Raw genomic sequence first — 12,349 nt, forward strand, 5'->3', positions numbered from 1 at the left:
AAAAACTCGTCCAATAGTAGGACATCCTTCTTTTTAAGCCTTTTTGAATAGTTTTCTTTTAGAGAGAATGGTCAACTTGTCATTAGATTTGCCTACGTATATGTTACATGATTGCATCAGAATTCATATCCATATATCCGTGTATATATATATATATATATACATATAGCAGCTTAAATTTATACTACTTGTATCTCTACCTGTATCCCTGTTTAACACAAATAGGGTGACAAATTTACTATCCAATAACAGTAGAAGCGGGTGAGGATATGATTTTACCATAATCCGTTCCGTGCCCGATTCGCTTTCGCCCCAATAGCTGTAGGCTGTAGCACACCCCACTGCAAGGCCTGGCAATTTAAAAGCCTATTTTAGCCATAGAGGTGCAGTTTGAGCAGCCAAGTGATCAAATTTCATTGCACTTGAGCCTTCTTGCCCCAACTATCCCAACTCCAAAATCCATAGTCTTCACTCTGCTCTTCAGCTTTGATGCATGAGGTGCTTGCTGAGTGTAATCAGATTACAATCAATATATATATAATTAGCACGTATCTAATATACCACACTCAAAGGATTGGAAATACGACTGCTGCTGCTGCTGCTACCATTTCCTATTACAAGATTAAAAGTGAACTGTAATTCTAGGAAATAGAAACAAATTTGTTGTCAGAAAATAGATGGTCTAATGATTCAATCAATTAAGAAGCCATTCTAGTCCCTGATGGTGACACTCTCTTGCTTTGCAGCATAGCAGCTGAACCAGTTGACATTATTCCGCAAACCTAACCTTGCTTAGAAGTGGCACTTTTTTTAACCTTCTCATAAAAAGAAGCATTTGTAACATCCATCTGCTACACATGACTAAACTTAAAATTGATCAAGTCTCCCGATGGAAAGATAAAATGGGGAACTCACTCCAAAAATTGCATTGCTGATAGAAGAAAGGGGTTAAGAAAGGGCATGACTGTTGGTACCAAAACTGCGGTCTCCAGCATTTCCCAATCCTGGAACTATGAACCTGAGTAGTGAATGTACGAGGATTAGTAAAATAAATAAATATTATAGAAAAACATGTCCAGAGAGATTCAATTTTTTGTCATTTCGTAGTTGTGCATATTTATATGTGTGTGTGTGTGTGTAAGCAAAGCAGATAGATTGGCATTATATATGATCTTTATCACACAGGATCAGAGCAATACCCTTTTTCATTCACGTCTGGATCTATCATTCCTGTATATACATGAAGCCTGAAAAGAAAGCCAGCAAATTTGTTTGGTCAAAGAAAATTTATCCCAGAACTATATAATGATAAGGTAAATATATAAACCTTACTTACCCTGGGAACTTTTCGCTAAGCTTCTGAAGAGCTGGAGGTGCAGCAACAGTAGATATCTACATTTGCAGCTTGATCAGGAATATAAGATACAGAATAGCTAAAGCTAAAGAAGTTGACTGAAAGGAGAAAATATTATTGCACTCACAACTTTTATTTGCTTGCTGCCAACTCCACGATCTTTCAACAAATCAATGGCTGCAACTAATGTACTTCCTGGAAGATGAGTTGACCATATAAGATACGACGATGGACCAATCCATACAGGAAAAGCACAATTCTACCCAGAAATTATCAGGGACCTATAATGACGCCCATGACTCAAAAGAGAGGAAGAGAAGCAGGGGAAGATAACAAGAGGGGGAAGAGAGCAGCAGAGTTACCTCTGTGCCAACATTGCGAAGAGGAATTCCACTGCAGAGGGGAGAGGGGCAGAAAGGAAGGTGGGTGGGACTGAAGGAGAGTGCAACTATTTATGCACTAACTAAACTCTTTGCTGTTTGACTGAAAGTAATATCAACAACCTAACTACATTTTTCGAGTGCTTCATATCATAGCATTAAATGGTCTTCTCTTTTTCTTGCCTTTCAAGAAAAAAAAGAATTATTAAACCTAACGCTACGACACAAAGCACTCGAATGTCACAAACTGCAGCCAAATGTATGGATTGCATGGAGATTGTACTAACTTGAAGTATCACAGGAGGAGAAATAAAACAATTAGATAGGAGCAGGAAATTACCAGTTGCAAGCATAGGATCCACGACAAGTACACGGCATCCCTCTGGAAAATTGTTGGGTAAGCTACATTCCACAAATATATGTGACAGTTGTTACTTCTTCTGTTGGTCAATGTAATATGGCAGTTATAAATTGCAGAGGTATCTAAAGATAGAATATCTGGTCTTACAAATAAGTTGCTTGAAAAAGCAGAAGAAACATAGAGGCGGGGTCTCTATTTGCAAAAAATTGTACAAGAGAAACGACAAAGAATAGCGACATTTATTGAGGAAGCCAGTATAAAGCAATATGATCTAGGAGAGGAAAAGAAAGAAACAACCAAAGCACAAAGCTCCAAATATGAATATACATTAGAATATGCAAGAATCGCAGGCACATACTTGTTCAGATATATAGATGGCTGCAATGTTGTCTCATCTCGGTACATGCCTTCATTTGCAAACAAAGGAAACACCATTACATAGACATATACCATTATATAACAAAAAGATCACCAGAAATGATTTTGAATTCAGATTAGTTACAAAATCACTGACCAGTATCAAGCAAACTGGCAAAGATTACTTTATTCTTTTTCATCTACTTACCAATATGCAAACAAGATAATTATTTCTGTAAGCATATTCATAAAAAATCAAGATTGGCATATGAAGAGCTGCAACCATTCTTGTTATGGAAAATTCAAAATAACTCAAAATGTTGGAATTTCTCTAAACCAAATTTCATGCCACAAATGACTTTTAGTACAAATGTAAAAGCAGGTCATAAGAAACACAAATATGGAAGCACAAAAGGATGTCAATATAGAGAGTAATAACCAATAAGCCAAAGTTAGTCCAAATTATATAATATATACTATAATACAAGAAGCCATCATTTTTCTGCATCTTTGAAGCATATCTAATTTCTTACATTGCCATTTCAACAGACTAAGGCATCTAACCTTACCCAGATGGTAAGTTATTGTTGCTGGCAAAACAGATGCAGCATGCTCAGCTAGAGCAAGACCAGCTCTCAATATGGGAACAATCTGCTACGTCAATAAAAAAATGATCAGTAAAATAACCTGTCATCTGTCACCGTAGTAATATGAATTTACTGTAATATTATACTAATGAATTGCCCACAACTCAATAAGTACTGCTAATTTCTGTACCATCACAGGCTCTCGTGGATCGATAAATTCAACAGTGGCAACACCAACTGGTGACTGAATCTCTCCGGTAATTGTAGGCTGCAAAGAGGAAAAATGTTAGGTAGAGGTATATGGACTGCTAGATCATCTATAAAGTAATCAACTGAAGCATTGGCATGCATTGTTTGGTAGCAAGTGAAAATTTAAGACATTATTCATACTTGCCTAATTCTAGAAGTAATGCCTTGAGATGAGCAATAAAGGATTTTGAACTTGAAACAGAATAATATTGATGCTTCTATGGTTGGAATAACTTTTAACAAAGATAAAACCTAGTAGATACAAATCATATCCAATTTCCCACTTTATTCTGTTACTAATCTTATGCCCTCATGGCTGCAAAATATCGCAAAAAGTTGAACATGATGCAATCAGCCTTTTAAAACATATCGACATTAACAACATCAAACTCACCAACCAATCTCTCGAAGCCTCATATATGAGTAATCTTCCAAGCTCTGCCATTGCACTCTCTAAGACAATGATAGAAAAGAGGAGGTAGGTAAGAAAGAAGGTGTACCAAAATGAACTGCCGTAATTTATTGAAGTAGATTACCTCCGCTTCACCTCAGAACAGCTAAAAGGAAGCATTTTGAAATCGAAAACAAACTTACTAAAGATGGCGCAAGGAGTCTGCTCGTTCCTGAGAACAGAGATCCAATGCTTGATCAGCGGGTGCGGCGGAACCATAACCTGAGCTCAAACAATTTATATATATATATAAAAAAAAACATTGCATAAGAAAACTCCAGATCTTAAAACAAGCGGCATTAGAGTACAAGAACTCTACCAACATCCTCTCATCCGAGACGGCCTTAACCTCGATTGCAGCTCTCCGCCTCCGGATACTTAACTAGGATAAATGTATACAGATAGAGAGAGGAATGGATTAGGACCATAAGGAGGGGATAGACTATCAAGTAGAATAAGGAAGCATACCTTATTGGATGAAGGGTTTATGGAGGAGGGAAAGGGGAGTTGGCGAGAAAGCATCGGCGTATTGGCTATGGTCGCGGCCATGGAAGTCGCGGGAATTTTTGGACAGTGAGAAATAGAGAGGTTTACAGATAAGAGCGTTACAGTCTTGCAGATAGAGTTAGGAAACTGCAATTAAAAATGATATATTAATTTTGCAAGTATGCCCCCCTTACTTTCTTATTTTTATGTATACCCCCTTACTTTCTTACTATCTTTGTACAATTAAATTGAGGAAATCTTAATAATTGAGACGTATTGATGTTAAAAAAAAAAACATACACACACAAATAGTAAATAGTTATCAACATTTAAACAAGAGATTTGTTTAGAAGGGTATACATGCAAGAAAACCCTTTCAACAATATATCAACATAACACAGCAAGCCATTATATATATATATATATATATATATAAAGAAAGTCTAATTATTTTTCCAGTAACTAATTGAAGGTCATAAACCGATGCATCGAAGGACTCCATTAGCAAGCACTTGAGCTCCGGCATGCAAGACCTTGCTCAAGCAGTGCTGTTTACGAGGAGGTTTCCGATCTGGATAATAGTTATTGATGACAAGGCGAGGCGAGTAATAGACCTCCGTGTTCTTCGCAAACATATCACCATTACACTCAAAAGGGCTCTCAGGTGGACGAAAGACAACCTTTGCCTCTTTCACTGCCATTACCTTCGCTTCCTTTGCTCCTCCCATGGAAACCGAGAGAGAGATAGAGAGCTATAGAGAGAACCGTAGAGAGAGAGAAGAAACCTGCTGAGCATTAACAACCATTTATAAAGAGAAAGCTAGCTCCTGGGAGAGAGACTATTTATGTAAGTTTGAAGTGGGTTTCTGAGCTAGTTAATACTTCAGAGGTTAGAGCTCAAGGGAGAAGACAAATGCTTTTTACTATATAGAAAGGCGTTAGTTGAAAACTTGTACATCTTTGTAAGTTGTAACTATAAATATTGAAGGCAATTCTGACGACTCACAAGTGGGAAGTGTTGCCTTTTTTACCTCCCTTCATTTCAAAGTATACTGTTTATAGATGTCATTATACCGTAAGGTTTATTCATAAGACAAGGTGATATATTTCACTCGGAAACATACCATCTTGCCCTCATTCTTAATAAGAAACGATCCTGAAATGAAATTTGTTTTTTACCAAAGGCAGGGAAGAATAAAGTATCGAAAACAAGGTAAATGCATTATGTAAGAAATATGAATGCATCATATCTTATCGGAAAAAAAATGAAAAGAATTGTGAAGGAGAGGCTGAAGAATTCTTCATCAGAAAATGAGTCCCTTAATGTGAAGAAGGATTGCTAAAAATGTCATGGCTGATGAACAAGGCAAATAAAACTAAGTTAGATTGTACATAACAAACAATGATGATTAGTTTCTTGACTCATATTTTTTGATCCCACAATTCGAACACTAACACCCTCAAAACTCTCAAGTTGTAATCCGTTTGAACAAAGCGAGGGATAGAACACAAATTTAAATTAATATCGAGCGTTCGAACGCCCCTTTCCAATTTGAGCCGAAGACTTGACGATATACATCATAAAAAGTTTAAAACAAAACGAAAGGAAGAACAATTCTTCATCAAGAAATAAGTCCTTGTGAAGGATTACATAAAACAAACATGGTGATTAAGCTTATTAGCTAGTTTGCAAAAAAAATTAAAGCAAAAAGGACAATGAGCAAGCCATAATATAATTATATATTCCTTACCTGCGTAACCAATTCCAGCACGTTCAGATGTGTTAATATAAAAATATGTCAAATATATGGCTTACGGATTAGCATTGAGACATCTATCCAAGAGATTTATCCTCTCTTCACCTGTCTCTTTCCTCTTTCCATCATATAGAATTATAGATGCATGTAAAGAAAAGCAGTCTTCTCTAATACTCTATAGAGATGTTCAATTGCAAACACAAATATAGCAAGTCATTATATTCACGTATATAGAAGTTCATATACAACAATTCCATGGAAACCACACTTTGTATATTCCATGTTATGCATCAAGCATTTAAAAATAAATCCATAAGTATAAAACATCATCGCCCAAATAAAATAAAATTCTATATTTTCTCTTCTCTCAATTGGCGATCATAACAAACAGGCTAAATGGAGTACAAAGGCAAACAATTTTGTGGCGGCATGCTGAAACTTTTCCGGCCAGGATTTTTTTTCTTTTTGTTGGTGGAATTAAAGTCGAAGGTGATAATAACCTCAAAAGAGAATCAATTCTCCTTACGACGCTTTGAACCAAAAGTTCGAACAAATTGCCAAAAGGAGGAGTGTGCATTCGCTGCCATTTTCCTTTGATTTCTCTTGAGCACAATTGCCAAATATACAGATCTTTTTTTTCTCTTAAATAGAGATCTTATCTTGCTAAGGGTTCTTGCGAGCTAAAAGTTGAAGTAGCTTACAAGTAACCTCTAAGAAATGACTCTTGTTTAGTTCTTAGCTGGATAGCAAAATAAGGAGTTTTCGATTATAAAATCGCTTTTTGAGAGGCAATTTAGCTTTGGTTGCTAATGAGAGTTGGATGCCAGAGATTTTACGGTAAAAGAAGTAGAGAAGAAAACATGCACAATGTTTAGGATTCAAAACTACTGTTTTTCTTTTTTCAGTTGCTCATCTTGTTTCAAAAGTTATTGCCTACAGAGATCACTGTGTAATAAGAGATTGATCATCATGGCTTAATCGTACACAGGATAAATCCTTCCAGCCCCTTGTTTCACAGTAACTTGTTGTCGAGATCAATGGTCTGGGGTTTTAATAATTTAATAATATTTTTTTATTTGTAATAATATACTCTGATGTATACCGTATATATAAATTATGTGCACCTTTTTATAACAAAATGTGTTTCGGCCATAGATAATATATACACTCAATTTTATATAATAAATAAAAAATTAAATTGTAAAAGGCTTTGAATGGTCTTTTATATATATAATTCTCCCTTAAGTATGATTTAGGATAATTATATATTTAGATTCTCTTAACTATTAGATCATTTTTTTTACTTTCATTATTTTTATATAGATTTTTGGTTAATTATACTTAAATTTTTTGAACTATTTATCGAACCTTATTTATTTTTGTGACACTTTGATACCCTCAACTATCTAATATCTCTCTTATTTGATAATCGTAAATAAAAAATATTAAATTATTATTTTTAGAGAACCTAAAATTAATCATATGATAATTAAGTGACATGTTCATAATGGAGAAAATTAAATGGGCAATAAATAGGAAGAGTATTTAGAAGGTTATACATACTTAAGAGAGTTAGTATGCTAAAAATAATAATGATGTGATCTAGATAAAAACAAGTAATAGTTTAGAGGGTCGATGCCCAGTTATCAATATTTGCTCTATTTAAAATTTGACCCTTCCCAACTATTCAAAATCACTAAACTCATTAATATAGAAATTACTGTTTTCTATTAGCTTAAATTTCTAGAGTGTTGATGAGTAAACTTTTATAAATAAAAGTTACGGAATTACTGCTACAATATTAGAGGAAGGAGAGGGTGGGAAAATATATTGAGTATGAGAGAGAGAGAGAGAGAGAGAGAGAGAGAGAGAGAGAGAGAAGGGGGAAGAAGAAGAATGATGTGTTGGCATGGTGACATGGCAAGTAGCGATGAGGTGTCTGAATGATGCATATGTCGGATGACAGAGTCACCTCTCCCAGTAGCATGTCTTTGAAGCCTCTCTGCCATCCACGGCGAAAACGCTGCGTTGCGGTTCTGTTTACTCTGTTTTGAGGCCTTTGCATTCTGCCAATCTTTTGATGCAACCCATACTTATACCCTTCTCTTACCAATTGACGTTTTCTCAGCCCTTTTTTCCAAGTTACTTCTTTATTGCATAATATTAGCTCAGATTTCTTGCTGGCGCGCAACTGCGACGTTGATGATAGATTGAAGAGGTCTGATAGCAGACTATTTTTGATCAGATATAATAATGATCCTCGAAGGTCATTGCTTCATTGGTTATCAAACAAAGTAGACGGAGGACATGGGAAATTAAGCAAGAACAACGTATCCTGTAACCAATGTCCAGAAGCACACGGTAACGAATTGTTCTTTATTTTTGATGTTTGGTTGTACAAGGAAAATTGTACTGTAAAAATATAAATGCAAGAATGGTTCGAAGAAATTATATCTCTGGACCATGAAATCAGAGGGAAGGTTAGAGGGAAGAAGAATAAGGTACCGAAAACAAAGTATACGCATTATATAAGGAATACGAATGCAGCATATTGCATAGCTGAACAATTCTTCATCAAAAAATGAGTCTCTTGTGGAAAAGGATTGCTAGAAATGGCGTTGCGAGGAATAAGGCGAAGTCCAATAAAGCTAAGTTAATTGCTACAAGATTACACAAAACAATCATGGTCATTAGTTTCCGGACTCATATTTCTCCATCCCACAGTTCTTCGAGGCTCTTGTAAGGTCCTGACTCATGAATTGCAAAGTCTCCTCGCAGTAGCCTTGCCTGCATAACCAATTCAAACATGATCAGAGGTCTCAATGCAATGATGTTAAACATATGGCTTTCACTCAATGCACATATACATATTCGGTTTCAGATTAGCATTTGAGACTATACTGACATAACCTGTGTGATTTCAGAGAACTTGGAGAAAAGGTCTGGAGGAATGCACCAACTGAACAGATCAATGTTCTCTTTGATACGAGTTTCACTAGTGCTCTTTGGTAGGACACTATGACCACTTTGTATCCCCCACCGCAGTGCAACTTGAGCTGCTGTCTTGTTAAGCTTTTTGGCGATTTCGATAAGAACTGGTTCTTTGAGTACTTCACCTTTGATCCATGACCCTGGAGATCCAAGTGGAGAATAAGCCTGTCCAATTGCACCAAGAACATAAGATGTATAGCGAAGTTATCAGTACCTCTAGTAGAAATGTAGAGTTGATCGTATTGTTTCTATTTTCTGCATTACCGATAGGTGGATGCCTGTAGACTGGCAAAAATTGTGAAGTGCAGGCTGCTGCCAAACTGGATGACACTCAACTTGATTCACCGCAGGTGGCACCTTGGCATGTACTAGTAGGTCCTGCAATTTTTTGGTCGAGAAGTTGCTTACTCCGATAGCCCGTGCCTGTCCTGATGCATATAATCCCTCCATTGCATTCCATGTCTCAGCTATGGATGGAGGCAGGATGACCTCTTCTTCGAATCCACGAGAACCGGGCTTTGTTCGAATTGGCCAGTGGATCTGAACATGTTACAAATTTTGAGATCATGCGACTTTTCTTTATATTCTCTGAAGTATACTGATATACAATTCAGTCTGAAATGATACCAAATATAGGTCAATGTAGTCCAGCTGCAAGTGTTCTAGTGTTCTACTTAGTGCCTTGGAGACATCCTTAGGTGCATGGTCACTACACCTGCTCATAAGAATCAGATATTATGTAAAGTTTCAGTTTAATTTTTATTGCCAGATGCCTTTAATCTTAAGTCTGGTGGCAATCAACAATTAGTGTAAAGTGATAGAATTGGAAGTACAATATATAGGTTTTTAATGATGAGCATCAGATAATTGCTCATATATATGGATGAGATGTTACTGACAGAATACCAAATTATATTGTGCAACTTAATCTTTGGCATAAATTCGTGTACCAGAGTTTAGAAGTGATAAAGAGGTCCCTTCGCTTTACTACTCCGTCGGAAAATAGCTGTTTCAAGGCATCTCCAACCTGCACATTTATTTAATATTGCATATGGAATAAGATTGTGCTACAAACACCCATTTCTGACGATATCTGTTTCTGAAATATAATCTAGAAATGGTAATATTTAGCAATCAATGGAAATATTAATCAAAAGGAAAATGATTAGTAAGAGAAGAAGATGAATATTTACTTGCCTCCTTTTCATTCTCATACACTCTGGCACAGTCAATATGTCTATAGCCAGCCTGCAGAAGATATGTGCAAATTTCCATTGTTTTAGTAACAACAGAGAGATGATGTCTGGAAAAAAATTATTAACACTAGTTCTCTGTCTATTGATATAAGTGTCACTTAGCCATGTTTCAGAGTAGCAACAGAGAGATGAATTTTGGCACCCAAAAAAATTATAGCATTAGTTCTTTGCTGAAATAACATTTTTCTGGAAGCATTTTTACTGCAGATTCTCCTAGTTTCTCTTTCTTATCTCCCTAAAATTCAAACCCAAGTGGGAGAGAGTTGTTCTCTCCTTCTACCACAATAACATTAGTTCAAATCATCAGGTATCCTTCTATTCTCTAGCAAATAGATCACCTGTAATATTACACATATATTATTTGCGGAGAAAATATACTTTACAACCCCATGGTTATGCAAACAAAATTCAGTGTGCTTCTCCAAATTTTCATTTGTGTCTATTAACCCTTTTATAATTCTAAATCCAACTGTCTAACAGATGTTAATTTTAATATAGAAAGACCAAAATGCCTTTTCTGTTTTACAAAATTTAAGTAGATAAATTATCTTTTTGTAAAAATCCTTTTATCTTAAGCTTTTTTTTTTTTTTACATTTTATTCTTTCTCCATTTTATATTTTAGACATTGCAACTATTACAAAAGGAGTTTATATAAAATACAAAATGGTCAAAACTTTAACAATTTTAACAGAAATATTTTCACATGATTAAAAAGCTCATATTTGTATGATTGTTTCTAGATTTAAACACAGTTAAATTCCACTTCTCTCAAAAAATAAAAGTTTGAAAAAAAACTAAACGATTGCACGTAGACGTCAAGTAAAATAGAGTTAAAAAACAAATAAAAGTTAAACCTTTATTCTAAAATACAACCCCTTATTCAGAATAATAATTGTATTCTAAAATAAAAAGTATCTATCTTATATCAAATTAAAGAGTAGTTATCGTGATAAAAGACAAAAAAATTCATTCTTTTTTTTACTTTATATCATATCAAAAATTATTATTACACTCTTAATCATAATACAAGTGAATATAGAAACACTCATTCATAAAATAATCACCTTATTTTGAGAATAATAAATATCTATATCACAGAAATAGAAAGAGTGAACAAAACTACAGCCATGTAAAAATGTACCTTCACTGCAGCTACGATAGCATCACCCACCGAGCCTGGAGGAGCTTTCCAAGTCCCCAATCCAATCGATGGTATCTTTGCCCCCGTATTAAGCTCGAAGCTATCGCTGCTCTCCATATATTTCTTCTTCTGAGGGAAAAAGAATGGTGGAATAGATGAGATTAAGCTTTCCGAGACGGCGATAATAGAAAAAGGTAGCCTATTATTCCCTTTACCCTCTTCGATTGTTTCCTTTTTCTCTTGGTCGAGCATGACCTGTTCAATCGCCAGTAAATTCTCCCTTTTATTAAGGATGAATTGAGCTACCATAATGGGTGCCGAGTGAATTGGGTCACCCCCACTCCAAATATGATTGGCTAATAGTTCGGCGTTGCACATAACTTAAAATCTAAAGTTTAAGTGATTAGAGCGGTTGATGATTCAGCAGCATAATGATTTATGTGTCGTGTCCATATATCAATTTCAAGAATTTTATAATTATAATTATGCCCATAATTAAAATAGGATAGCCTATAGTTTAAAGTGAGATTCTATTGATATGCCTGAGATTAGTCCACTCTAACTTACAATCTCATATAGGGTTGTTAAAATAATCAAGCTGGCTCGAGCTCAGTTTGATTAGACTCAATCAAACTTAGCTCAAAAATTAGTTGAGCTAAACTTGTTCTTAAAAATATGTTAAAAAATAATTTTGAGCTAAGCTTGATCAAGAGCCAGCTCTATCAAATAGACTCGATAAGACTTAAAATAATATACATAATATTAGTAATACTTTCTATATTATATTATACTTTTGTTATATTTTCAAATTTACTTAAATTGATTATTATATATTTTGATTCTGTAGAGTTTAGTTCCAAATTTCAATAGTATCATATATTTTCTGAATACGTGGATATTTTATTAGTTATTTTTGTATTATAGAATTAGAAAAAAAATTTATGAAATGAAGGGGGCTAAGTTATTAATATAACGGTC

The 12,349-nt window shown here is 34.9% G+C and overlaps 2 protein-coding genes across 3 annotated transcripts; both read right to left on the bottom strand.

The window, feature by feature from the left end:
- Positions 1-231: 231 nt before the first annotated feature.
- On the bottom strand, positions 232-5,115 carry LOC140789377 (uracil phosphoribosyltransferase-like). Of its 2 annotated transcripts, none has more exons than XM_073139048.1 (12): positions 4,208-5,115; positions 4,059-4,116; positions 3,883-3,961; positions 3,683-3,741; positions 3,230-3,307; positions 3,022-3,103; positions 2,454-2,502; positions 2,075-2,136; positions 1,482-1,549; positions 1,337-1,392; positions 1,200-1,247; positions 232-1,018 (listed from the first exon to the last, which is right to left on the bottom strand). In XM_073139048.1, exons 2-12 carry the CDS (start codon positions 4,062-4,064, stop codon positions 949-951), a joined length of 657 nt encoding a protein of 218 aa, XP_072995149.1. In that variant the 5' UTR covers positions 4,065-4,116; positions 4,208-5,115; the 3' UTR covers positions 232-948. The 2 variants fall into 2 exon arrangements, with proteins under 2 accessions (XP_072995149.1, XP_072995148.1); XM_073139047.1 differs by having other exon boundaries at positions 4,059-4,121.
- Positions 5,116-8,484: 3,369 nt separating this feature from the next.
- LOC140789758 (NADPH-dependent aldo-keto reductase, chloroplastic-like) lies at positions 8,485-11,668 on the bottom strand. The gene is made up of 8 exons (XM_073139576.1): positions 11,587-11,668; positions 11,372-11,500; positions 10,171-10,221; positions 9,924-10,000; positions 9,601-9,688; positions 9,238-9,513; positions 8,893-9,138; positions 8,485-8,769 (listed from the first exon to the last, which is right to left on the bottom strand). The coding sequence occupies exons 2-8, from the start codon at positions 11,486-11,488 to the stop codon at positions 8,686-8,688; spliced, it is 939 nt and encodes a 312-aa protein (XP_072995677.1). The 5' UTR covers positions 11,489-11,500; positions 11,587-11,668; the 3' UTR covers positions 8,485-8,685.
- Positions 11,669-12,349: the final 681 nt, after the last annotated feature.

This window comes from Typha latifolia, chromosome 5 (genome assembly GCF_019914945.1).
Source record: "Typha latifolia isolate L0001 chromosome 5, TyphaL0001v2, whole genome shotgun sequence".
Taxonomy (NCBI): domain Eukaryota; kingdom Viridiplantae; phylum Streptophyta; class Magnoliopsida; order Poales; family Typhaceae; genus Typha; species Typha latifolia.